This window comes from Zootoca vivipara, chromosome 2 (assembly GCF_963506605.1).
Source record: "Zootoca vivipara chromosome 2, rZooViv1.1, whole genome shotgun sequence".
Classification (NCBI taxonomy): Eukaryota; Metazoa; Chordata; class Lepidosauria; order Squamata; family Lacertidae; genus Zootoca; species Zootoca vivipara.
The window spans coordinates 57,425,859-57,453,237 of record NC_083277.1 but is presented as its reverse complement, the minus strand read 5'-3'; the positions used below and the strand labels follow the sequence as shown (position 1 = coordinate 57,453,237).

Genomic DNA, 27,379 nt, shown 5'->3' with positions numbered 1-27,379 from the left:
TGGTGAGATGTTGACAGGTGTTAGGCACTGAGTCTATTGCACCAGTTTTCTGTGACCTGCATTGGCTGCTGAGTTGTTTCTGCACTCATTTCAAGGTGCTGCTGTTAATCTCCAAAGCCCTCAGTCACTTGGGACATGTTTCACTGAAGGACAGCCTTCTTCCACCTGCTCCAATCATCTCCCAGCTCAGGGTTTCCCAAACTTGGGTCTCCAGCTGTTTTTGGACTACAGCTCCCATCAACCATAACTAGAAGGACCAGTGGTCAGGGATGGTGGGAATTGTAGTCCAAAAACAGCTGGAGACCCAAGTTTGGGAAACCCTGCCCCAGCTCTGCACCCCTCACAACTACTGTATGAGGCCTACTTGGCTAGGGCCTTTTCTGTCCTTTCCCCACCCTGTAGAAAGCCTTTGCCAAGTGAACTCCACCTTTAGATGGCTGGTGAAGACATGTTTGTTTAAAAAGGCCTTTGGTTTAATATTTCCTCCTTAGGGTACAATATTTGGATCTTTCCGTTCAGATGGCTGTTTTGTAATATTGTGTTTTCGGTTTTCTGCTCATATTTTGATTTGTGGTTTATTGTGAATTGCTTTATATTTTGTGACGGTTGTTTCTGATTGTTAGCCACCTTGGGAAAGTACGTAAGATGTAATTGTTAATGGTGATGAAGCTGTGCACGTGACAGAAAGGCACAAATGACCTCATATTCCCAGGGTGTGTATAACCCTGCAGCAAAACAACAACAGCAATAACCTACACATGCAGTTGAGACTCAGTATTAACATTTCATGCTAATTCACAGACAAGACACACCCAAAATTTGTAACCCATAATATGATGGAGGCGCTTGCACTTTCCCTCTTTCATAGACTCATGGAACTATAGAGTTGGAAGGGACCCTGAGATTCATCTAGTCCAGCCCACTGCAATGCAGGAATATGCAGCTGTCCCATATTGGGATCAAACCTGCAACCTTGGTGGTTATCAGCACCACCCTCTAACCAACTGAGCTACTGTATTCCCTGATCTCAGGAGGGTGTAAAGGGGTGGGAGGGCATCTTCCCCACATTATACCCCAGGTAAAACTATTGTGCCAGTTGCTCTTACCCTATAAGAAAGGATGGAAGAAAACCCAAGGAAGGCTGTGAGGCAAGCAAGCTCATCCAATAAGCCCAAAGGCCACAGTTACCTGGGGACTGGGAAGCCAAAACTAATCCCCCCATTCTGGGAGCCTATTGATATGGAAAGCTTTGCCTGAAAAGGAGGATGCTCCACAGATGAAGATCTGCCCAGGAAGAATAGATGGGAGGGAGGGGGAGTAGTTGCTTTGGAATGTGAGTTTGTTTGGATGCAACTACGCTTTAAGGGAGAGATTTAATCAGCAGTTTCAATAGCCCCTGTTCAGCATGAAAAACTGAGTTGGGAGGCTGCCATTGCTGTTGATTAATTAGCTATCTTGTGATAGCTTTTCCATGACAAAACAGGGCAGCCCTATTAACCAGCCTTACTGTTCCCTGTCCCCACCAGTGCTTCCATCTGGAGTTTGCCACCAAGAGACAATGGCTAATGGGCAAAGTTGGCAAGTTGCTTCAAAGGGTGTTTCCTGCAGCCAACCTGGAAGCACCAGAGCTGCTGTTGGATAGATTATATATATCCCAAAACTGGGTCAATCCATCCAAGTTGTGCTTGCCAAGCAATGCAGTGCAAGTGTTGTAGGAAAAATGGGGGTTGGCTTTTACAGCCCAACTCCCCATCAAGGGACTCTTGAGTCCCCCAAGTCCATGATTGGTCAGAGATGAATGGATGGAGGCAGGATCCAGTGAAAGCAAAGCAAATTTTTATTTTTCTGTTGTAACAGAGTCCCCCCCTTCCTTCAAAGGAGGTGAGAAAACAAGAACAAAGTGTGCAGTAACCTTTAAAGACTTTAGACATTGCCCAACCCCTTTGCCAAGAACCACCCTAAAAGCATCATACATAGATAACAGAAAGAGGCGGTTGACCACAAAAAATTGAGAGTTAGGCTTCTCTCCTGCCTGCCAAGATACCTGATAATGATTGCATTACCTGGGCGGTCTGGCCATTGTTTTGAGATGATAAATACTTTAGTTCTTTAATCCAAGTCACAGGCCCACCCTATTCATACACAAAATATGCGCTTCAGACAGGATTTGAATGAAAGAACTATTGGGAAAGGTTTCTCCAAGGTATTTCCTTCTGTAGAAGAAATATTTAGAGTCCCTAGGACAGCTGAGATGTCTTTTTTGGTATCTGACGAAGTGTGCATGCACACGAAAGCTCATACCAAAATAAAAACTTAGTTGGTCTTTAAGGTGCTACTGAAGGAATTTTTTTATTTTGTTGGGATTGTTCTGTGTGCTAAAATAAAGTGTAATTTCTCTCAGGGAGTATTCCCTAAATTTTGATGGGTGAAGGATTGGTTTTCTGTGGAGTATGTGTCTGCTATATGTCTGCACCCTAAGTTTTTATAACACAAGGAAGATGTGGGGTGAGAAATATGGATGGTTCATTGCTTAGCTCTTTGGGAAGAGCAATGAGGCAAATTCCTTCATGTGGATAACCGTCCCCACATTGTGATAACAAGCACAGACAATGTGGCTCCTCTGGAGGCTTCCTGGTGTGATAGAGCATCAGAGAAAGCCTCTGCTGGTGTTTTTCTTTTTTGTTTGAAAAGATTGTGTGTGGTGGGGGGAGGGCGGGGTCTGATAATTCACTCTCATCCCATTGTTTCCCTTTCCAAACATGCATCTGAATCCCAGATTATTAGCACCTGGCCATAGACCCCAAGTGTAGGATGGTTCTTACAGCTCAGCATCTGAGACCATCTTTGTGGCCCACCACGGAAAGTGGTTAGTTTGGTGAGTACCATGGAATCCCAGAGTTGGAAGGGACCACGAGGGTCCTGAAATGCAGGGATCTTTTGTCCAACTTGGGGCTTGAACCCATGCCCCTGAGTCTCATGCTTTACTGACCGAGCTATTCCAGAAGTGCCACGGACGGGGACTTTCTTTTGGTAGCCCCCATTTCTCTGCAACTCTCTTTCTGGGAAAATTCATATGCACCCCTCTCCATTGTCCTTTAGAACCACACATAATACTTTTTATATTTAAAAAATCCACTCTACATATTGATGATTTTATGGTGGTTGTGTTTAAAGAACTACAGTATTTTCCATTGCTGCTTTAACATTGTAATTTCCCCCCCCCCCTGTTATTTTGTATAACAGGAATAGTAATGTTTTTAAAACTGTTTTGTTTGAATCTGCCTTGGAAGGGTATATTCTCCAAAAGGTGGGGTAGGAAACTATTAAAAATAAGGCTTTTGGTGACAGCTTATCATGAAGGCACTGTTCAGTCTCCACTGTCGAATGCGGTATGTTTCTGAATGCAAGGTGCTGGAAATCACAAGTGAGGAGAGGGCAGTTGTACTCAGGGGCTGCTTTTGGGTTTCCCATAGGCATCTGGTTGGCCACTGCAAAAAGAGGGTGCTAAACTAGATGGGTCAGTGGCCTGATCCAGTAGGCTCTTATGTTCTTTTTAAAGAATCATCCTCTCAGTACATGCCCATCAGAATCAAAACAAATTTTGCCCAATTCAGATTTTTGAATGAGGGGATAATGTGTGCTGCCAGAAACAAAGATACTGGTGATGTTGTTGTATGGAAATGAGATGCACTAATCAATAAAAGAATTTTAAATAACAGTGTGATGCAGCAGCAAAAAAAAGCTGATTCTATCCTAGGCTATGTCAACAGATATATAGTGTCCAGATCAAGGGAAGTATTATTCTGCTGACTCCCTCAGGAGGTTGTGGACTCTCCTTCCTTGGAGGTTTTAAGCAAAGGTTGGGTGGCCATCTGTCATGGATGCTTTAGCTGAGATTCCTGTATTGCAGGGGGTTGGACTAGATGGCCCTTAAGGTCCCTTCCAATTCTACAAATCTATTATTCAGTTTGTGATCCTGTAGATCAGGGGTGGGGTACCTGTGGCTCTCTGGATGATGTTGGACTCCAAATCCCATTAGCCCCATCTAGCATGGCCAAATGGCAAGGGATGATGAGAGCTGAAGTCCAAGAATATCTGGGGAAGGTTCTCCATCCTTGATGTAGGTTAGAGGTGTATCTCAATACCACTTTAAGAAGGCCCAAAGCTTGAAAGTCAAAACCACACTTTTTACTCCAACTAAGCTAGACATGGTCACTTATATTGTAGCTGTAATAATGTGGAAGTGCTCTTGTCTGTGTTGAGCTCTGCACAAAAACAACTTCTATGCATCTTTTCCCCACCAGAACTTACTCTCCCAGCCCTTCCTCGCCAAAGCCTAGAATTCCTGGTTGGGTTACAGAGGGTCTTGCAGAAAGAATCAGTTAGCTGTGTCCATGTGCAGCTGTCTTCGTACAGATTAACCATTTGCTTCCCGGTAACTGCAGCTGCTTCCAAGTTCCCATAATGATTTTTTGGTTTAACATGCGACAAGTCATCTCTGACACATCCTCCCACTAAGCTAAGTGATGTAGTTAATTGGGTCCAAACTTTATGCAGCATTCAGAGACATGCTGGCCTCAAGCTGAGGGGCTTCTTTTCTGTGTTGCCTCTATCTCTCCAGATGGGATAACACTCATGTCTCTTACAAGCAGCAGATAACAGGTGTAACTCTGATCCTGGTTATCATCAGACCTAGAAACTTGGTAGGTGGAATCTGGATATTACCAGCACCCTTAGAGAAAGACAAAAGAATCGAATTTATTTCCCCTGCTTAATAAAAATCATGCAGCCGTGAGTTCCACAGGTAGAACTCCATTCTGCCTACAAATGCAAGCTCTTGCTTTTTTGGCCGCCTGTTAAGAAACGCTTTATTGAATGTACACCAGTGCACAATCCTTTTTTTTGCCTCTCCTCGCCCCCCCGTCGGGTTCCATGGGGTTTTAATTATTTTCACACACATCCCCGCGCAGAGTTTCTATCTTCCGAGAGGGCACCCCCGCCCTCTCCACGACGCGCTCCTTGTGAGCAGGAGTTTAATGAGTGGTGTCTCCAGTTACCGCTGCCAGCAGAGAGGAAGCAAAGCCCCGGCAGAGAATGAACTCCGCTTAATCCCCTTTGCCGGAGCTTTGGGGGAGAGAATTTAGCTAATGTGAGTGTGAAAAGGCCCTGGCGCGGGCGGGGGAGGGCGCAGGGGGAGGGGAGGGGACAAGGGGCGGGGCGGGGCCCCTGCGACCCTCCCCCTCGGCCCTGGCTCTTTTCGCGGCCCATTGTTGGCTCCGAGCGGGCCGGCGGCGCGGGGGTGTAACCCGAGAGCTTTCGCTACAAAGTCCCCGCGCCTGTTGCTGGAGCCAACAGAAGGCGCGAGGGCTGCAGGCGGAGAGAGCCGAGCGCTGCCGGGCTGATCGCTCCCACGAAGCCGGCGAAGAACCTTTGTGGAGCCCGCCGCGCTCGGCCGTCGGATTTATTCTTCGGTCGCTTTCCGCGGGACTCGCCGGCACCGGTGAGCGAGGGAGGGAGTGGAGGAGCCTCGCTCCCTTCCCCAGCCGGCTTGCGCAGCGAGGGATGGAGCCCGGGCGGAGCGCGCCGCAGGACGGAGCCGCGGGACAGTGCTGAAGCAGCGGTGGCAAGAGGTGAGGTGGGCTCCGTCTACGTTGACCGCTTCGGGGCTAGGAATGGCCCCCGGGGAGAGAGATGCGGGTCTCTTGTCCGCCGCGACCCAGGAGGCTCCCCGGGGTGTGGCGGGGCGAAGGGCTGCTCTCCCCGCGCCCGGGGACGCCGTGGACTTTGACCGGGAGGGTCTGTAAATCTGTTACCAAACTGTCCGGGCGCGCAGAGGTTCTTTTGTCGCTCGGATTAAAGATTAAGCTGCCACCGGGAGCCTGTTCTCGGGCGCTGCTCTTTCCACTCGCACCACGTACGTTCCTTTCCCAGGAAACAGGCGCCCGGATACGCAAGTTGCACGCAAGACACGCGTTCATAGGCGCGGCGCACTCACACCGTTCACACCAACACGCGCGCCCTGGACGCGCCTACCCATCCGCGCCAATCCACGGCCGCAAGCGCCGTTGGAAACCTTGAGTTAATTGAACGGGGATTGTGCTCCTCACCGTGCCCTCGAACCTCGTGGCTTTCGGCGGCACTTTTAAACCTGCTTCTTAACTTTCCTTTGGACTGTATCCTGTGTGCAGCTGGGCAGTGGAAGTGCCTTTAAGCACGCACGCTCCGGCCGTGAGTTTAGTACCAATAAGCACCACGTGTTCAAACTTAAACTAGCTTTCCTCCTGCACAATAATTCCCTTCGCTGCCCCACTTGGTATTTCTCCTCCTCCTCCCCATCCCATGGTTTCTTCTGCTCCTGGGGTCATTATCAAAGTGCATAAGAAGGTTGTACCATTGAGATTTGGGGGGGAAAGGGAATATGGTAGGAGCAGGAGTTGGCCAGCAAGTTGAGGTGGCAGGGTCATGCCAAAGGCCAAAAGTCCTGATTTATTTATTTACATTTTTTTATCCATGGGGGCCATAGCTGTCAAGTTTTCCCTTTTCTCACGAGGAAGCCTATTCAGCATAAGGGAATTTCCCTTTAAAAAAAGGGAGAACTTGACAGCTATGATGGGGGCTGTCTTTTCCAGGCAGGAACTCTCTTAAGATAATCTGGTGGACTTTGGCTATGAAGGCTGGCTAGATGACACCCAGCCTCTGTGGTGCATCTTCCTGGGAGGCCACTTAATGCTCAAGATGACGATTGTAGAATTATAGTGCAATGCTGTAGGCCGTGTTCTATCCAGAAAATGAATTTGTTTCACATCAGCATCTTATAGCAAGCTGCCTTTGACTAAGTCAGACCCATTTGTTCCTCTAGCTCAGTATTGTCTACACTGACTGGCAGCAGCTTCTCAGAGTTTCAGACAGAGATCTCTCCTAGCCCTACTTGGTGCCGCTGGGCTTTACCACTGAGGTACAATGGCTCACTCACGAGCAGGAGTGGGCCTCTTCTGGGATTGTCACAATCAGATTCTTCTGTGCTGATTGGCAAATCAACTCCCTCCTTCCAAAGAAAATGTCCAGCAGCCTGGAATGGCTACAGGTCCTGCTGTCTCAATAACTGTACCTCTCCCCCAATATATTATTGGGAGTTCTAGATAGTTGTGGACATAGGATACACAATCATTATGCACTGCAATGGAAAACTCGAAGGATGGAGTGACAACCCCTTTCCCTTCTCAATCTAGGCTTGGAAGATCCAAGGGACAAGAAGAGACAACAGGATGACAGCCCTGCTGTGTGGCCTTCTCAGGCTCCTGGCAGTGGCAACAACATGTGCTTGGGCAGCTGCTTCTGCTGAAGGAACGATGGAGCCAGGTGAGCAGAAAGATTAGGGTATGTTTGGGTGCAAGAGTCATGGTGGCCATCTATTCAGGGGCTATGACTGTTTATAGGGCACTTTTCACTTTCTGAGGCTTGTATGGTCTTCTCCTGTGTTTGCCGTGACATGAGAAGAGAGAGAGAGAGAGAGATCTGTGGCAGAGATGGAAACCAGCCCTCCCACATCCAATACACCATCTACACTGGCCTAAGCCATGTTATCCCTGTAGTGCCTCCATTTGTTGCAAGCCTGCTAGCCTTAACTTCTCTGTGTGATCAGCACATCCACCCTATTCTGGTGTGGTGTGTGTAGGCAGCAGCATCGACTTGGAATCGAATCGGAATGGCTCACTGTGCTTTTGAATTCCCAGCTTCTTCCTTCCCTCCACCCTTTCCTTGTGCTTACACAGAGCGCAGGCAGCGGTGATGGCTGCAGAGTTTAAAGTACAATTTGAAAGGCTGTCCTTGTGCTGGTGGAAGGGGCACAAAGAGCGCTCACATAGGTGTTTGCTTTGTGCTCCAGCGTATAAGAGATCCCAGCCTCAAACAGAGACTACTTGTACATTAAGGCACAATCTAAATACCAATTTCCTCCAGATTAGCCCGAATTCCCTGGGAACACTTTGTGCCAGGGAAGGGGAAGATTTTTCCATAGTAACCAGGCTGTGAGAGCAAGGTCTTGATAGGGCCTAGTTTCCCCTTGGCTGCCCTGGGCGTCTTTGTCATGTGCTTTCCTGCTTTACAAACCAGGACTCTCTAGCACCATAGTTCTCCCTTGGGTCTAGTTTCATTTTTCCCCTCCTGATTGTGTAGTCCTTTATTCTGTTTATCAGTTTTAAATAGGTAACTACAAGATGGAGCACAGCCGAACAGTTGTGTATGGATTTGTGTATGATGGGAGTACTGTATAGTACAAATATGTTGTTAGACATATATAGCAGGGTTGATGTCACTTGTACAAGTTGTCTGATCTGGTGTTTTGTCAAAATAACAGCAGTTCAGTTCTGCTTTGTGGATCGTTTGCAAGGGAGCCAGACACACAATGCAGGCATTCCACTTGTCAGATAAACCCTGTAAGAAAGGCAACATTTGTAATTTGTGTAGTTTGGTTTTGTTATTTGGCCAATGTGGTCTGCGTTTTTGATGACTGGCCCCTTCGAGTAATCAAATTTGCTAGGTCTGGTGATCCTTCGGTATAGCGTTGTACTTTCAGCATCCCCTGACAGAGCGAGGATAAAATGCCATGCCAAGGACATCATCCCTCAAGCCTGAGAAAAGGCATTTATCTTGCTGTTGGCCCTGCCACCAAACAGATGGAAATATTGTTATTTGTGCCTATGTGCCCCTGCTCCTGCTGTCACCCTGAGCATTGTAATGCTCTACCATCACATACCTGGCTATCTGGGGAGTAGGCTTAAGCTTATTGTAGTAGTTGGCATATAGGCTATTCTCTGAATTCTATTTTAAGAAGGCACCATTTATACTCAAGAGAAAAAGGTGGGTGATGAAAAGTGTGGGTGATGTTCTTGACAGGGGCTTCAAATGCCTATCCTATGTATTAGCACCTGAAATTCCTTGAAGTCAGTTTGGCCTGGTGTTTTTTCTAGGTGTCAGTTTTTAGATTCTCCTAAGCTCTCTTCATGTACTTCTCTGTGAAGGAGGCAAGCATCGTGAAAGTGGCTATAGGGTTGCATGTTTAGCCCCCATCCCTAAAGTTTTGTGGTTCCTCCTGCCATGTTGAGCCATAAACTTCTGAAGTGGGGAGGCTGTTTGGCGTGTGAGGCTTCCCATGTGACCTAGAACCCCATGGTCCAAGGGCGGGCTCCCCCCACTTCTGATGTTTATCCCCAGGGATAGGAGGAGCTGTGCCACACAGGAGGCAGGGCCAAACATGCAACCTTCCTGCACAGCCTTTAGCGCAGGCATCCCCAAACTGCGGCCCTCCAGATGTTTTGGCCTACAACTCCCATGATCCCTAGCTAACAGGACCAGTGGTTGAGGAAGATGAAATTGTAGTCCAAAACATCTGGAGGGCCGAAGTTTGGGGATGCCTGCTTTAGCGTATCTTCACCCTTTGTGCAAGTTATACCTGCAGAACTGGGAGACTCCATATTTGTTCCTGACTTTTCTCATGGGGGCAAGAGGCCCACTAAACTGTTTAGAAGGATGCAGACTCTTCAGTAAATTAAAGTGAGCTATTCCCAAGTGCGATTTTGACAAAGGGTAGAGAAACGATGGTATCTTTGCCATTGGGTCCTCCAGTTGGAAATCTTTTCCAGATTTGTTCAGGATGCAAACTTTGTTTGAACACTCTTCGCCCTCTGAAATGCCACTCTGGAAACAGCCTCTGCTTGCTCTATGGGTCTCTTAAAAGACTCCTAATCAAATGGGCTCTGTATCTATTTAAAGCTCTCCTAAAGGTGGGGGCTTGCTTCCCTTCCAATCAGAATGGTTTTCTCGGTCTGAAGCCATATTCGTAGAAAACTCTTAAATTACCCTTGGCAATTACATTAAGTGCTTCAGTAGTAAAGAACAGCTGTGGGGAACATATCCCCCACCCACCCCGTCTCTGTACAGGAGCATATTCTCAGGGTCAGATGAAGGCAAGCAAGCAAGATGTCCACTCCAGGTAGTAACATTCACAAGGTTGCATTAGTTGCTGATTCAAAGCCTCCCAGTCCTGGTTGTGCAAGAGTTTTCTCTAAATTGAGAATAGATGTGTCTATGGAGTCCCCCTACACATACCATTTTTTTCTTAGAAGTTTCCAAGTAGCATCTAACCCAGCTGCCATCTGAAGCTGCCCAGTATGGCTGTTTGTTTGTTTTAAAATGAAGAAGCCACAAGGTTCAGGGTGGAAAGAAGAATCTTTGCTGTCCAAGATTTGCAGGGTTACCTTGGCCTCTGATGCTGCTGGAGGGACAGTGATGGTGGATGTACAGTAAGAAAGAGCCAGTTCTCTGATAACTGCACCTCCCAGCCAGAGTTCTGTCCCAGAGCATTATGAAGAGAGACCAGCATTCATCAGCTGGGAAAACCTAGCATCAGTCAAACTTGGGAGAATGGGTCTGGTTTGTGACTGAGCTGGTTCGAGGCATTGTGGGGAGAAGGGGGAGCTGGCAGGGCTCCCACGCAACCCAAGCTAACTTTGGAGAAGGAGGATGGGTCACCAAAGCAATTATAGTTCAAATCCAGGTTAGACAAACAGGGAGGTGGGAAGTTGTGGAGTCAGCTGAGTGTGAAACCTCTCACTCCCACTCATGCCATGGGGAGGGGGTGGGGAGGGAAGGCCTTTTGTGTTGAGCATGAGAGAAGCGAGCAGGAGGAATGGAGCTAAATGAAAAGGGGAGAGGGGAAATGAGTCTCCTGTTGGTGAAGAAGCGGAAGGGTTGTCAATTGCAATTTTACCACCACCGCTGGGGGCGGGGGCGGGAGGGAAGGCTGCTTATCTCATTCCCATCCTTCCGGCTCCCCCCCCCTCATGACCATTCGCCTAATCCTGCAAAGGCAGAGCCCGTCTGCTGAAAGGGGGACTGGCCCCTATTGTAAGTCAGGGCAGAGAGAGCACGGGAAAGGAACAGTGTGGCTGGGACAATGGTGATTGGGGGAGAGGGGCTGGGGGGAGGGGCAGCGGTCACGGGCTTCCTGACATGTTCATTTTGGAATCTGTCAAAACAGTCACTCTGGGCGTTGAGAGTGACCACTCAATCGAGGGCCCCCACAGAGAGAGAACGGGCGGGGTGGGATGTGGTGGGGAGGGGGCAGAGGGAGAGCTGAGAAGTCATGCTTCAGTGTCCGCCAGGATCCTTTCTCCTGTCCAGGACTGGCAGGAGAGGGGCTTTGATGACATCATTGCTCCATAGAACAAGAGGCAAAGGAGGGGGCGCTGGACAAAGGGGCTTGTGAGCTGGGCTGGAGGATCACCAGGAAGGTGGCAGGTGGAGGGGGGGGGGAGACACATTGTGACTGCATTTTCCCTCAACCTGTAGTCCATACTTTTAGCGATTCACACCCTGTGAGCATCAGCCAAAAATATATGCCTTCATGATATCGCTTCCTCTGCCCAAATCAACATTTGTAGAATTTGTGTACAATCACTGGCTTTTGTACACCTGGCATCCTATGTTCAACCAGTCACAGTGGAGAAAATGTTTCTAGCACAAGCTAAAATCCCCCTAAAATTGGAGTGTTTCCCCACAGAGTCAGTGGTGGTCAGGGAGGAAGCAGGAGAATCTTCCTCTGAGCCCTTTCCCCACTTTTAACAGTTTTTGGTAAATTTGGTGTTCTAGAGTTATTTCAAAGGCTCCCGAATAAAATTGCAAGTTTTTCAGAAATCTTGAAGCTGTGTGTATATTGTGGGGGAGGGAGAGTTGGATCTTTCTTTGGGAGAAATTGAAATTTGGGGGGAAATTGGTGGGTATGTGATACTTTAATATTGAGCCTAACCATCAAGGATCAAGGGTGCAATCCAGTACACACCTGGGAGTAAATCCCATTGAACTCATTGGGACTTGCTTCTGAGTAGACATGCTTAGGACTGTGGTGTAGGGATGTAAAATATATTGTATATAATTTGCCATGTAAAATACTACTGTTTGGTACATATTTGAAATGCTTTGGCAATATTATCTATAGGCAGTTGTTGCAGCCAAGTACAGTACATCTTTTTGTCAGTTGGGAAAATAGGAAAAGTTGTTAATGGATGACATCAACATTTGAGCAAATGGAAAGTAGATTTTATTATCTGGACTTTCGAACAATATCTAGATGTTAGCATGCAGAAACAGAACTAACTCGTATTTCTAGAGAACACAAACACCCGTAACATGCAGTTTGAGGACTAGCAATATATTTGGACAGACACATTCTGCAATTTCCAGAATACTGAAGAAGTTAATATTATTTCATTATCATACAAAATTGTTTGCACATTTACCTGGGAGTAAGTCCCTTTGAACTTGCTTGTCACTGAATAAATATGTACAGGGCTGTGTTAAAAGAGTCATAGTCACTGTAGATAAAAAAGCTGTCCTTATTTATTAGTTGCCATCCCAGTTCATAATATATCATTGATGACAACAACTTAATCTCTCTAAGCAAAATCAATGTCTGAAAGATCCATAGTTTATTATTCTGACCTTACTTTAAGTGCCATGTTCAGAAAACTAAAAAATTGCAGGAATTGAAGCAAACAGCTCAACACAGTTTTGCTGCTAGTTCTGTGTGTATTTCCACATACAAGCAGCAGTTTATTTCTCAATGTAGAAGATACAGAAATCTGAAGCAGGAAACGTCAGATACTTTGTTGTGCAAATGCCTCGCCACCATGTTGCAGAAGCGATGGGCTCGTAGGTTCCCAGACTGCCCTCCCGCATCAAATATCTGATCGCGTTCTGTTTTGTGAAGCATTTGAGAGTTTGAACTTAGTGTTGCTTCTTCAGTAATTCAGTCAAAAGTGGCACCACTCCTTTAGAATCTTGGATCTAATAATTCTGCCTGTGTAACGATTTTAAAACACAGGTTTGAGAAGTGTTTCATTTTTCATGTTGAAGGTGGAAATATTCCACATAGAGCTCCCCTGCCCAAATCACTAATATTTCTAGTTGAGGCCAGGGGGTAATAGCTGCCAAGTCTCCCATTTTTCGCGGGAAACCCCCGTATTTAAACCTGTTTCCCGCTGTTATCCCGAATAGAGAAAAATCCCATAAATCCCCCGGATTTCCTACCTGCCAGGGAGGCTCCTTCTGCACATGTCTGGACATGCGCAGAACCAATTTAGGGTGCCGCTCTGCCCATGTCTGGGCACAGAAATCGGGCAGAGCAGCACCGGAAGTCGCTTCTACGCATGTCTGGACATGCGTAAAAGCGACTTCCGGTGCCGCGCCACTGCTGATCTTGGATTTTTCTTACCAGGAGTTGGAGGGTATGGACTAGTCGCCCCCCCCCCCTATTCCAGACCTTCCCATTTCTACTCCAGAGCAAACTGCTCTCCTGTTGATCAGGTCTGCTTAGTGCACAGACACTCCAAAATCAGATCAGCTTCCAAGTGCTAGCCCACTATGGGAACATCGAGCCTGTAAGGGGCTTCACCGACTTGTGTTCTGAGGCTCTGCCCTGGAACAAGTGAGATAGCCAAAGTTAAGGGCATACAGGCAACTCCCTGTTTGCATGGGGGTTTGCATTCCTGGCGCCTGTGTACATTGGCAGAGCGAGCATAAGCCTGCCCCACCCTGTTGTGCCCCATTACGCCCCATTTCCAGGCCACTTCCGGGTCTGTGGCGATGAGTGTGTGCACAGTCGTGCATCAATCGGACGCACGTAAAATGGTTGCTGCCTTGTATATGCAGAGTACTTTCCTTTCCCAAACGAAAAAACCAATCCTATTCCATGTGGGAAAGGTTGAAGCTTCCAGGTCAGAGGATGGAGAATTCAGGCAGCCTTGAGCTCTGGCATTTGCCCTTTCAGCGTCACCTTGGGGTGGCACATTTGGTGGCTGGTTGTTCTTGTCCACAGGACAACCAGAAGCCTGTGAGACAAACCCATTCAACCATCTCCCAGAGGGTCACTCTCCTCATGCTCCAACACTTACAAGCATGCCTTCTGGTGGTCCAGGGAGGAAATGGGGGTTATATGTTGGTGTCTTCTAGCATCTGCCTGGGGTAAAGGGAGCCCCTACTTGTCCCATATTCCAGAGCATTTGAGTTACGGGTGTTAAACACACGCTGTTTCTAAAGTGAGGTCACACTGTCATTTGCACTGACCCTCTTTTTGCGTTGGACAGAGATGCTTGACAGCCACATGCTGGAGGCGGAGGAGGAGCACTTGCTACTGGACCCAGGGAGTCTGCTGAAGCTCTACTGCAGCACCAACCACAGCATTGCGATCATATGGTATAAGGAAGCCAAGCAGCTTTTCCCAAGCGGGCGCATCCACATGCGGCAGAGCGTGCTAGAGATTGTGGAAGCCACCTATGAAGATTCAGGCCTGTACTCCTGCCGAGCACAGAGCACCGGGGAAAGCCTGCGCAACTTCACCATCTCTGTTGTGGGTAAGAGATGTTCCAGCCTCTCTTCAGAACGGTGGCAACCCTTTTTTAGGTTTGAGGGAAGGCCGCATGGCACATGTTTGCTCAGTCATGTTTCTACTCCTCAGGGCAAAGACATCTCCTCCTAGTCCAATGTGGAATGGATAAATGAGAAGCTGTGTCAGTGGAGGAAGGTCTTAAGAGCTGAGGAAACAGCTCTATGACATTCCTGCCATGTCAGCACCCCAGGGGGAGAAGAGGTTCCTTTTTAAGAGTAAGAAGGGGACGGAAGTGTTAGGGACACCCAGAAACAACCCAAACGGCTAGCAAAGAATAGTACGTAAGAGAAGTAAGCAGCAAACAGGTGGGTTTGTAAAAATAAAATAAAAAGGGCAAAAAGTCTTAGGGGACCACTTGGAAACATTTCTGAGGCTTGACATGACCCACAACTCACAGGTCAGCTACCCTTGGTTCATAGTGACTGGCAGTGGGTCTCCAGAGTCCTTCTTCGCCTAACTTGGAGATTCCAGAGAACCAGGGATCTTTGGCATGCAAAGCACCGGCTCTGCTACAGCTCCTAGTCAACACAGACCTTGCCATACTGCCTCGCTTGTCCCCTGGTCAAAGCAACAAGAATTTATATAACTTGGTACTCCTCCTAAAGTACACTACAATATGAGCCTTGGTTTTCACAATGAAACTAGACGGTTGCCTGGAACAGCTGGTAGATCTCAGATTACACCCGTTCTGTGAAGGTTGCAGGAGCTGCCTAATCACTTCCGGGCCTGTTCAAGGTTTTGTCTTCAACATGTAAAGCCCCAAATGACTTTGGTTTTAAAACAAAAAACAACAACAACCCTGATAGATTGCCTCCTCCTTTGTACTCTGCCCTGGGACTTAAGATCAGCAGGAGAGGCCCACTGGTGATTTGCTTACACCCTCAGAGGTCCAGGGGACAGTGGCATGTGAGAAGGCCTTTTTTGTGGTGGCCCCCAAACTTTGAAACTCTCTGCCTCCTGGTGTACTCCTGATACCAACGCTGGGGTTTTGTGCAGGCTTTTTTTTGGAAATGTGCACAGTGATTACTTTCTGTATATGCTTTTATTGTTTGGTGGTTGCTTTAATTGTTTGCTATTGATTGCATTTTACTGTTCATATCGCATTATCCACCTGCTCAGGGACCTTTGGTGAAGGGCAGGTAATTAGATGTACTAAATAAAGAATAAGCAAACAAATGAGCTAGGACTGTAGCAGCCAACAGTGTTTCTCCTCCTCTCCCCCCAGTCACCTTTGAACACAGTCCAGTTAGCATTTTGCCTGCTACTCTACACTCCTGCTAAGAAAATGCTGATCCATTGTAGCCAGGTGCTCCCTTGATAACTGCCACTTGTTCAGTGCCCTGTGGTTATTTAAGAAGCAAGACTACAAAGAATTACCATTTTGATTTCAGATTCATTGGCATCTGGTGATGACGATGAAGACAGTGGTGTGGAGAGTGCCCATGCAGATTCCCTTGAGGAGCCCATACATACCCGGCGAGGTCAGTATGCCTACTTGGCTGTGCTTCACTCCGTCCTGGGTACCGCTGCATGTTGGGAGAGGGAACTGGGTGAAGAAGGGGTGCTTAGTAAGTACTTGGGACTCACAGTGGCCAGACATCTTCCTTTCTTACTTCCGAAGACTCCTCTGCTGTTGATGTGTCCCAAAATTGTTTTGATAACGGTTGCCTGCAAACTAGGGAGCTCTGCTTGAGCTTGGAGCTTATCCCAAAGCACACTCATTTCTTGTGGGACGTTGAGGTTCCCCAGTGGAAGGGTTGCCATCGTGCATTTTGGCACATCTCTAGGTCCCTATGAGATACCCGCTCTTCCCTTGAACTCTCCCATATCCCATTGGCACATCCTTTCTCTGAGAGCAATCCAGGGTTTGCTGCCACCATCAGTTAGAGCACGGACCTTTGTCCCTAAAGTGTGAGCCTGTCCTGAGCCTGAATTAAAAGCTGGAGCTAATAGTGTGGTGCCTTTTTCAGCACCTTACTGGACTCACCCTCACCGAATGGACAAGAAGCTGTATGCAGTCCCGGCAGGGAACACAGTCAAGTTCCGCTGCCCAGCCTCTGGGAGCCCCAACCCGACAATCCGCTGGCTGAAGAATGGGAGGGAATTCCGAGGGGAGCACCGGATTGGAGGGATCAGGGTAAGTGCCCAGCCCCTTAGAGGTTTGCCATCTCTCCCCTAATCCTCCTTTCCCCTTTCATCCACCTGGCTGGGACCACAGCTGCCTTGCACACCAGGTTTTTATGAGTTAGGATTTGAGGGGTATGTGTGTGAGAGAGAGGCCACAGGGAACATACTATAAGGAGTCCACCATATTGCACAAGCCGCTCCACAGAGAACCAAGGGGATTCAGCCTGCAGTCCAAAGACTCCAGGACCCTCTTCAGGACTTGCTGTGCCCCTGATCCCCTTTTGCTCTGGCTGCCCAGCCTTGCCAGATCAATATATTAATTTGCAAAAGTTTGCTTCCATCAAAAGAGCAGCTGCTAGGCATTTCCACCTCTTTTGCCCGCATTTCTCTTTCTGCTCCCTAGTTTGATTCAGTGCATTGTTAAAAAAGGTCAGCCTATGAACGTGCCGTGTTCCTTAACAATGGACCATTACACATAATGCAAACACCATTGTTAAAATATCTACACCGGCTGCCCATTTGCTACCGAGCCAGGTTCAAGGTTGATTGGTATTAATCTAAAAAGCCCTGAAGAATGTAGGTCCAGGGCACCTAAGGGGCTGCTGAAACCCTTCTATGCCAGCACAATCGCTGAGATAAGCTGCAGGAGTTTTGTTAGTTGTCCCTTGCATTGGCAAGGCTCATTTGACACCAACATGAAATAGAGAGCCTTTAGTGTCATCAGCCTAGGCCTGTGGAGTATTCTGCCAATAGATTCAGCAGGCAGCTTCTGCCTCAGCCTTTAAACACCTGTGGGAAACTTTTCTAGTCTGCCATGATTATGCAGGCAATTCAGAATACAGTCGTACCTTGGAATCCGTGCCAGAAGTCTGTTTGACTTCCAAAATGTCCCGAAACCAAAGTGCGGCTTCTGATTGGCTGCAGGAAGTTTCTGCAGCCAATCGGAAGCCCCGTTGGACGTTCAGGTTCCAAAGAACATCCACAAACCGGAATGCTCACTTCCGGGTTTACAGCATTTGGGAGCCAAAATGTCCCGAGTACCACGGCGTTCGGGATCCCAGGTATGACTGTACATCTTTTCACAACAATTAGCTGATGGTCTCTGTTTTTTAAATGGTTATATGTTTTTTAATATATAGATACTAAACAGCTTTGATATGTTACTATGAGACATCAGTATATAAATAGTTTTGTATATGAAGAAATGTTCCCCGACCTTAGTATATAGCTCAAAGGATTTGTGTCTAAAACAATGGACTTTTGGCCTATGAGCAGCTGTGCCCTGAGAGAGATGGACAGCTCTTTTAAAAGAAGGTGATAACTTTGGCTTCTGCCTTTTCCTCTTTCCACCCAGCTAAGGCATCAACACTGGAGCTTGGTCATGGAGAGTGTGGTGCCTTCGGACCGAGGCAACTACACTTGCCTGGTGGAGAACAAGTTTGGCAGCATCCGCTACAGCTACTTCCTGGATGTGCTAGGTGAGGTGGCCTTCTCCTGCCTTCTCCCTGCCACACTACTCCAAATCTAGATATGTGACCACGTAGCAACATGTGAAAAAAAGACAAGGAAAGTGGGCTGCCACCCCACTCCCCCCCCTTCAGCCTGAAAAGCTCCTTACTCCTTTGCCAAAGAGTGCTTCTGAGTCTGTGTGGGATGCCAGACCCCGGTTCCCTGGCAGCCTGCCAGGTTCCTGTGGGAAGGAACAAGGCTCGCCACCCTGACCTCAGGCACCCCCAAAGAGAAGGAAAATGCCCCCAACCCTCTTTCGACTTCAAAGGGAGTTGGAGATCTCCCAGGCCATAAAGTCAGATGAAATTAATTAGCCCTGCCTAGATCTGTAGAAGCAGCTCTAAGCCTTTTGCTCCCTTATCTCTTAGCCCCTCATTATCTGTCTTCTCTGGGCTTACTTGTAATCGCCGGAAAGAGGCTCTGGAGCCAGTCATGGGTGGGAGTTCAGCCCATGGCATTAAGTAATATCAGATCTGCTGAGCTGGAAGGAGATGGCGGGCAGTGGGGGTTGGGGGTGGGAGAGAGACATTCAGATCCCACCAGGTCTTTAGGCGGGACTGCATATACTGCTGTACTAGGGAGCTTTGTGAAGAAAGTGCTGCACTTTGATAGATGGGGTAACTGCCTGACAGTTGGCTGCGCCTCTGCACTCCCGGCCGGCTGCGATAGCACTATCAGCTCCGTGCGCAGTGATTTATGTGCTGTAGAGCATGACCTTAGCTCCTTTGGGGGGGACCTGGCAGTCTTCAGCTGTGCTGGACAACAACTTTCCCTGCTCTTTTCCTGGCAGAGAGATCTCCGCACAGGCCTATCTTGCAAGCCGGGCTGCCGGCCAACACCACCGCAGTGGTGGGCAGCGACGTTGAGTTCTTCTGCAAGGTGTACAGCGATGCCCAGCCCCACATACAGTGGCTCAAGCACATTGAAGTGAATGGCAGCAGCTACGGCCCAGATGGAGTCCCTTATGTGCAAGTGCTTAAGGTAACCAGAGCCCCCCCCTTTTTTGCAGAGATTTCCATTGCAGAGATTTCCATTGCCATTCCATTTCTCCACACTTTTAGGCAGGCAACAGAGGTCACGGAGTGGGGGGGGGGAGCAGAATTGCTTTGCAATATGCACCTAAACTAACATTTTCAAACCAAAAATTTATCTTAAAATAAGGCTTTTACAAGAATGATTGCTGTGTTTATTTGCAAAGAAAGAGGAGGTCCAATATTGGCTGAGATGCTACTTTCAATTGTACCAACTCTGTAAACTTAGAGTGGAGCTTTCCAAACCTTTCATGTTGGTGACATACTTTTTAGACATGCATCATTTCGTGACACAATAATTCAGTTTTACTAGCAAACTAGAAGTTAAACTAACGCCTTTCCAGCCCCAGAAGGAGCAAGGGGAGTGTTTGCGCATCACACCTACACACTGCAGTTGACACACTAACGTGTCGTGACACACAGTTTGGAAAGCTGTGGCTTAGAGTATGTGTGCAGAAAACAAGCAAACACAAAGAGCTGCATCATCATTCTAGCACTGTCCCAGTTGGGTTGCTTATTCTCACAGCAGAGTTGTGTCTCAAGCCCAAAGGCTTCATACATGATTTTCTGTAGAAGAGCTGCTTGGAAGCAATAAAACTTAGCAATGGCTGTGGTGCACTGTGGGGCATCCTCACCAGAGATTGGAGTACATGACCATCAATCAGGCATTTATGAGATAAAAATGCACGCTTGAAAGATATGTTGGCAGAAAGCAAGATGTTCCCCTTCCAATGAGAAGCTTGAATAACCTTTTTGTGTCAACGAGAACTAATGGTTTTCTCCCTGCCTCCCACTGGCAACTTATTTTGGCAGACGGCAGATATTAACAGCTCGGAGGTGGAAGTGCTGTACCTGCGCAATGTCTCCATGGAAGATGCTGGGGAATATACCTGCCTGGCAGGGAATTCCATTGGCCTGTCATACCAGTCAGCTTGGCTCACTGTGCTTCCAGGTGAGAAAGGACGGTGGATGATTGGATGGGGGGAAAGGTGGATAATGGTAATAGGGTATTCCTTTGCAGAGCTAGGAGCAGAGATTACCTTTCCGAATGGAAACACTTGGGGGGGGGTGAGACTATATTGTGCATGTCGTACCCTGTAGGATATCCAATGAGATGAATGTGCTAAAGAGAGACAGACAGAGAGATAAATGGCTGAAAACAAATTGCAAGACACACTGCCCCACTTGCATTAATTTGCCAATCAATCAGTCAACATGGCAGATCTATTCACTGTAGAATTATACAGAAAAATCTACTGTTGTCTTTTGTCAATATATCAATCACAATATGACAGTTGCAGTCTATCAAAAGAGAAGCTGTACTTCTCAGTGTATTAATCCTGAAAAGACAGACTGGGTTTTGGACCCACTTTGTACAAGGAACAATCCAGCCACTTTAAAGTCCCTTCAGGTGGTGAAAAATCAGACAGGGCCCTTGCAGCTTGAATAGTTGTGTAGACCAACACTTGTACACAGCTATTAAAGATGCAGGTAATATAAATGGGTGGAGATTAGGTGCTGTTTTTAATACCCACAAATTAGACATATTCCACTGATTAAAAACAAAAAGGCCTAAGTACATCTTAAGGGGTGGGGTGGGGAATTGGTAATGAAAGGAATTATGCCTAGGCTTTGAATGGATAGAGCTTGAAAACAGCACATTGTATATGTAATTAAATGTGGAAGAAATACCGCATAAAATTCCAGGAGTTAGGAAATTTCTGTTTAGCAAAAGCTCTAGGTTTTCCACTGAAAGGCAACTGCCTTAAAATAGCTATGTGATGGCTCAAGGATAGCTCAAGGATGGGAGCATGATCTAGCCAGAGTTATCTTTTTACGCCCCATTTATGACAGTCAAAGTGATCTAAACATATGTTAGGCTCTCTCATTGAAATCTGTGGGATGCCTTTTGTTTATGGTACTGATAGGCTCTGCAGCTGGGTACAGACAAGCTGTTTTTGCAGGCCAATGTACACACCGTGTAACACAGCCATGTTCCCTCCAGCCCAGCGGGCTATCTGCTGTGGTCAAAGCAGGTTTAACTCCCCTGACCCACGCTAACTGCGAATTTATTTGCTGTTGCAGAAGAAGAAGAAGTGCAAGAGGCGAATGCCCCTGAAATCAAGTATACAGATATAATTATCTACACTTCAGGATCTTTGGCCATCGCGATGGCTATTGTCATTGTTGTCTTGTGCCGGATGCAAACCCAGCCGAGCAAGCAGCCCTTGGAGCCCATGGCCGTACACAAACTCTCCAAATTCCCGCTCATTCGGCAGGTAGGTACTGAGAGACCCAGAACTGACCTTAAAGTGGGTCAGAAGGATCCATCGTGCCACTGGAGTGGTTTTCAAGGGCCCACAATGTTGTCTGCCGACTCAGACCAAGAGTCAGCAATGGACAAAGTGAGGTCCTCAGGTCCTCAGAGTACAACAAATTATTCAGGGTAGTAAAATCCCAGTCAGACATGCAGATCTCCGAAAACAGCTCTCCAAGTTCAGCTAAATTCACCCTTCCCTGTTCACTGTCAGGGCAGCACCTGCTTGGCTAGATGGACCTTGTTTGCATTGTAGATTGCTCTCTTATTGGTGTTAGGTGTGCATGTTCTGCCCTGTCCCCTGTTTCATTGTGTCCTCTGTGCCCTTGTCCAGTCCGTTCTTGCTCTGGAGTAAACCAGTGTGTGTGGGCCAATCTGCTTGAATGTTGGGTCTGTCTCCACAGTTCTCCTTGGAATCCAGCTCCTCGGGGAAGTCCACCACATCACTGATGCGTGTCACCCGCCTCTCCTCAAGCTGCACACCCATGCTGGCTGGGGTCATGGAAGTGGAGCTGCCTCTGGACTCCAAGTGGGAATTCCCACGAGACAGGTAAGTCTTGCGAAGTGCAATGTAGGTTTCCTCTGCATGTGCCACTGAGGATGCTGGCCAGGCTCTCGCATGACTTACACAAGCCCGGTGTCAGAATTGCAAAACTTCGCCTTCTCATCAAACTTGTATCAAGATGTGTGTTTACTAACACAAAGGGCTAGTTCCCACATGTGGTACAGCTGCCCAATTGATAGTGTCCTTAGGCCCATGCTTGCCTGTGTTCACAGAGGGGAAGCAGCAGGTGAGCTGGAAGTTCATGTGTGTCTGGCTGCACAGGACTCTCAGTCGTTCCCACCAGCACAGTGGCTCCAAAAACTGAATCACAGCCACCACATACCACCTGGTACGCACGTGCTTCAGTTTCACATGCTACTTCCCCCTCACAAGTGAGGGCAAGCACAGCAAGTAGAGTGGCCAAGTACCACAAAGAGGGAAGGCAGTAGGGCGATTGAGAGAGCCGCTTTCTTCAAAGAACAAAACTGGAGAGGAGTCCATTGTAACCCTGCTTAGCTCTGTGACTAAGGGGCTAGCTATGAAACTTGCCTGGTATCAAAAACCGTGCAGTTTGTCTCTTGAATTGCTGCCTGTAGAACAAAGGTGGGGAAATGGCAAAATTTACATCCATTGCCCACTCACTTTTACACACACACATAATTTTATTGTATGCTGCCTTTCCATAGTTCAAACCATGCTCAAGGCGGCTTACGACATGGAACAAAATACATAACTACAACACAACAAAAGTAGTCATAAATATCACCTCACCTCACAACTTGGGATAGTTCATGAATGGGCCCTGCCAATGTAGCTGGTGCTAACATCTGATTCTGCCCCACTGCAAGGGACCTGCCAGCTTTCGGATACTGCCATGAGTTTAGGTCCCACCCACCCAAATGCATCTGTACCCATGACGACATGAGATTGTCCTTTTAAGGAGGCTTCTACCCTTCTTTTTCCCCAGGCTTGTGCTGGGCAAGCCACTGGGTGAGGGCTGCTTTGGGCAAGTGGTGAGAGCAGAAGCCTACGGCATCGATCAAGAACGGCCAGAGCGACCCATCACTGTGGCTGTCAAGATGCTCAAAGGTACCACAATATACAGGGCTAAGAGAGCCTGAATCATTGGACTTCAGTCCTTCCACTGTTGGATTCTAGTCTAGATATTGGGATGCCCCAGTCTGACCTCCTTCTGTTGCCTTGCCAGATAATGCCACTGACAAAGACTTGGCTGACCTCATCTCAGAAATGGAAATGATGAAACTGATGGACCAACATAAGAATATTATTAACCTGTTAGGAGTCTGTACGCAGGATGGTAAGTGACTGCCTTTTTGGGCTGGGAAGCAAGAGGATCCAGGGTACTGTGAGGAAAGAGGAAGGGATGTTTGGGAAGTCAGGAGAGACCAGAACCTTTGTGGGGCCAATAGGAGGAGGATGCAACTGAACAATGGAGCTCTGATGTTCAAGATAGGAGCAGACATTGTGTGGGATTTATGAAGGCTGCACCTGAGAGCACAGGCTCACATATAACTCCTGACTGCAGGGCCTCTCTTTGTGATTGTGGAGTTTGCTGCCAAGGGGAACTTGCGGGAGTACCTGCGCGCCCGTCGCCCTCCCACACCAGACTACACCTTTGATATCACCAAGATGCCTGAGGAGCAGCTGTCCTTCAAAGACTTGGTCTCCTGTGTCTACCAGGTGGCACGTGGCATGGAGTACCTAGAGTCCAAGCGGGTAAGAGCAGCCTGGCCCAAATGGCTTGCCCCCTCACCAACCCTAGCAGGATCCTTACTTAAACAGAAATGACTGGTGCCCAATGGGCAAGTGTCATCTGAAGCGTTGGCAGGTCCTGTTGGAGTGCCAAGGCTCTAAGCCAAGCATTGGCACTCTAAAGCTTTTGCTGGGCTCTTGAATAGCCTGTGAGGGTCTGCTACATGAGGGTTAGGTCTACCAAAGGAGAGGGGGATGTATGTACCAGGCCTGGGCAGCCATCATGTGATGAAGGAGTGAATGGCAAGGCAGAGAGGCAGCGAAGCTCCTCCTCACTCTCGTGGTAGATGCAGCAGTGGCTGAGTCTGCCATTGGACTGCAGTCTGGGCTGCAGTGGGCTCTCCAGATCCTCAGAGGTTTCATCTCTTCCCACTCTCTTTGCAGTGCATTCACCGGGACCTGGCTGCTCGCAACGTCCTTGTCACCGAAGAAAACGTCATGAAAATTGCAGATTTTGGCTTGGCCCGGGGTGTTCATGACATTGACTACTACAAGAAAACCAGCAATGTGAGTGAGGTGGTATTTGAGAGGCAGAGGAGGGGAAGACTCAGAATTGTCAACAGGCTTTGGAAATACGCAATGTGGTTGGGAAAAGAGAGGAGGGTGGGCACTGGGGGAAGAGCAATTACTGTGCTCTGTATTTCTTAACAACAAATGGTTAACATTGTATGGAAGCCAACTTGGGTGGCATATCAACCTTTTAAATAATTATGTAGTATAAAGTAGTTGAGAAACCCTCATAGCCCTTTGTTTGTGCATACACCCGTTCTTGCACTACCCTGTTAGTGAAGAGAGATACTTATATTATTTTTTTACTTTCAAGGAATCCAGGGTCTTATAGGAAACTAGGATGAGCACATCTATGGGAGTGAATATGTGGCTATTGCTCAGTGGATGCTAGAGGGTAGAACTCAGAAGAGACATTGTCCAGGGAAAGCGTCAATGAACTGAGAGCTTTTCTTTTTCTCCCCACAGGGCCGTCTACCCGTAAAATGGATGGCACCAGAGGCTCTTTTTGACAGGGTGTACACCCACCAGAGTGATGTGTAAGTATGACTCTGCAAGGCTCTCGCAGCCACATCAGACTGCACAGCTGTATCTTGGCAGAGCAGCTGAGCTACTGTTTTTAAAAGGGAGATGTTGATCCATCTAGCTCAGTACTGCCTACCAGTGTTGCTCAAACTTGGGTCCCCAACTGCTGTTGGACTACAAGTCCCATCATCCCTAGTTAGCAGGAGCAGTAGTCAGGGATGATGGAGGTTGTACTCCAACACCTGGAGACCCACATTTGAGAAACACTGACATACACTAGCTCTCTGGGGTCTTTCCTACTTTTATTTAAAGATGCAAAGAATTGAACTTGGGGTATTCTGCATGCAAGCTACAGCCGTTTCACAACCATCCTGGCTATATGGAGAATAAATGGGCCTATTTGCCAGTCCTACTAGATGAACCATAAGTGGCATGGAAAACCCAGGGCACAATGGCCCTACCTGCCTGCATAAAGATGATAAGAAGCATAGAGTTGCTTGCTCCCTGTAAAGTGGGCCATCATTGTAACCTGTCTCCAGCATCTGTAATGTCAATACATTCCACCTCTGTGGTCACAAATCCATCTTTGTGAGATTTTGCTGAAGTAGTGCACATTTCACGGGAGCAAGGTCCACCTTCTGATGCTTGGTGGTAGTGTAGGGTTAATATGGACATATCCACCTCGAATTTCTTTATGGCTTTCTTGCCCCTTTATTTTCCCTGACCCTCAACTGTGCTTTCAGGTGGTCCTTTGGCATTCTGATGTGGGAGATCTTTACGTTGGGTGGTTCTCCATATCCGGGCATCCCGGTGGAAGAACTCTTTAAGCTCCTGAGAGAAGGTCACCGGATGGACAAGCCCTCCAACTGCACCCACGAACTGTAAGTGCCGCTGTGTGTGTGCCTCTTGTGGGCTCAATCTTAACCACAGCACCTGCATCCATATTACAGGATGCTCTAGCCTGAGGCTGAGATGTCCCCTCCCCTTTCCCCAAACAGGTACATGATGATGCGTGAGTGCTGGCACGCTGTGCCTTCCCAGCGGCCCACCTTCAAGCAGCTGGTAGAGGGACTGGATAAGGTCTTGGTTGCTGTCTCTGAAGAGGTAGGTTGAGGCATGAACGCAGCTGTTTCAGAACCCTTTTAAGTTTCCTGAAGCAGAAGTAGAGGGAGCCAGGCCTTTGTCCCTCTTGTGAATGCTGACAGAGTGTCCTTTCTGTCTTTCCCTCCAGTACCTGGACCTGTCAATGCCCTTTGAACAGTATTCTCCATCCTGCGAGGACACGACCAGCACCTGCTCCTCTGATGACTCTGTCTTCACCCATGACCCTCTGCCCATCACCCCCTGCCTCTTCCCCTACCACAATGTGCGGACATGAGGAGAGTAGCAGGCAGTGGACCCCAGGGCAGGATTTCCCCTCTCTATTCCTAGAGGATTACGCAGCTTGGGAGCAGAAGTTCTTACATTGTCCCTGGTGGAAGAAAATGCTGGGAGCCATATCAGCAGGGGCTGAGAGTACATCTCAAGGTTCTGGAGCCTGCTGGACACCCGCAACTTACAAGGTTCCCTGGCGAGGACTGGATGCCTTCCTTGTAAACTTCTGCAGGTGCTCCCAGCACTCGTGCTGGTGCCTTCTTGCCCTATAATCTCAGGTTCCCTCAAAGCCGTTGCTCTAGCTGAGCCTTGGATGCTACCAGCTGTCTGAGGAGAAGTAGGACCAGATAAGCAGGGAGGAACCTATTCCCAGGGAGAGCAGCACTCTCAACATGCCTGGGCTCCCCCTTCACCCAACCCATGGGACCATTCCCCCCAGCCATGGGGTGCCCTGCTTGTTTGTTTGATACTATTCCCAATTTAATAATATTTTTATGAAATCTCATTATTTGGCAGGAGCCAGCCAGCTTTCTCAGGCCCACCCCATCCGCATGTGGACAGACGTTTTGAGCGGGGTGTGGCCCTTCCCTCCTGGCTCCTGCTGTCCCCTGTACATAACCCTAGAGATAAATATTTATGTACATATCATTTCTAATGCACATGAATTATCCACACCCATAAATTATTTTTTTGGAATAGAGCCTTCTGCCTAGGGCGTTTCTTTGCTCCAGGGAAAGGTATCGCCTGCTTCCAAGGAAGTGTTAGCCTCTGCTGGGACCCATCTGCTAGGGAAGTGGATCTTGAAGTACTGCCCTCTCTTCCGTAGGGCTGGGAAGACCACTTGGGTCTTGACTTGCTTGGCTGCATCAGTCATATGTCAAGGCCAAGTGGGACTACTGCAACTTAACTGGGCTTTTGTCTAGGTGAATACTGTGGAGATGCTCCCTGTTTGATGGATAGCCTGTGGTTCTTATCCTTTCTGTGATAACTGTGGGAGAGAAGCCAATTGGCCAGATGGATCCTTCTCTCAGTGCCCCCATTGAAGCCTCAAGATCATGGCCAGATCTTGGGCCAGCTGTAAACCAAGAAAGTACAGTGCTAAGGACGGACTAAGGAAGACTAAGGAGGAGGGAATACAAGCACATCTGTCTAGGGGTAGTGGTGAATGAAGCCTTTGACCCTTGGAAGAGTCCTTGCAAGCCTGTTTTGCTGGTGTCTAGCTCTTCCTA

General features: G+C 48.0%; 1 protein-coding gene across 1 annotated transcript; it reads left to right on the top strand.

Moving 5' to 3' along the window:
* Positions 1-5,284: 5,284 nt before the first annotated feature.
* Positions 5,285-26,850, top strand: FGFR4 (fibroblast growth factor receptor 4). Its single transcript, XM_035105836.2, has 18 exons — positions 5,285-5,630; positions 7,230-7,359; positions 14,142-14,408; positions 15,835-15,924; positions 16,414-16,580; positions 17,925-18,048; positions 18,870-19,060; positions 19,924-20,062; positions 21,196-21,389; positions 21,832-21,977; positions 22,939-23,060; positions 23,179-23,289; positions 23,518-23,708; positions 24,129-24,251; positions 24,720-24,790; positions 25,520-25,657; positions 25,775-25,880; positions 26,008-26,850. Exons 2-18 carry the CDS (start codon positions 7,266-7,268, stop codon positions 26,152-26,154), a joined length of 2,421 nt encoding a protein of 806 aa, XP_034961727.1. The 5' UTR covers positions 5,285-5,630; positions 7,230-7,265; the 3' UTR covers positions 26,155-26,850.
* Positions 26,851-27,379: the final 529 nt, after the last annotated feature.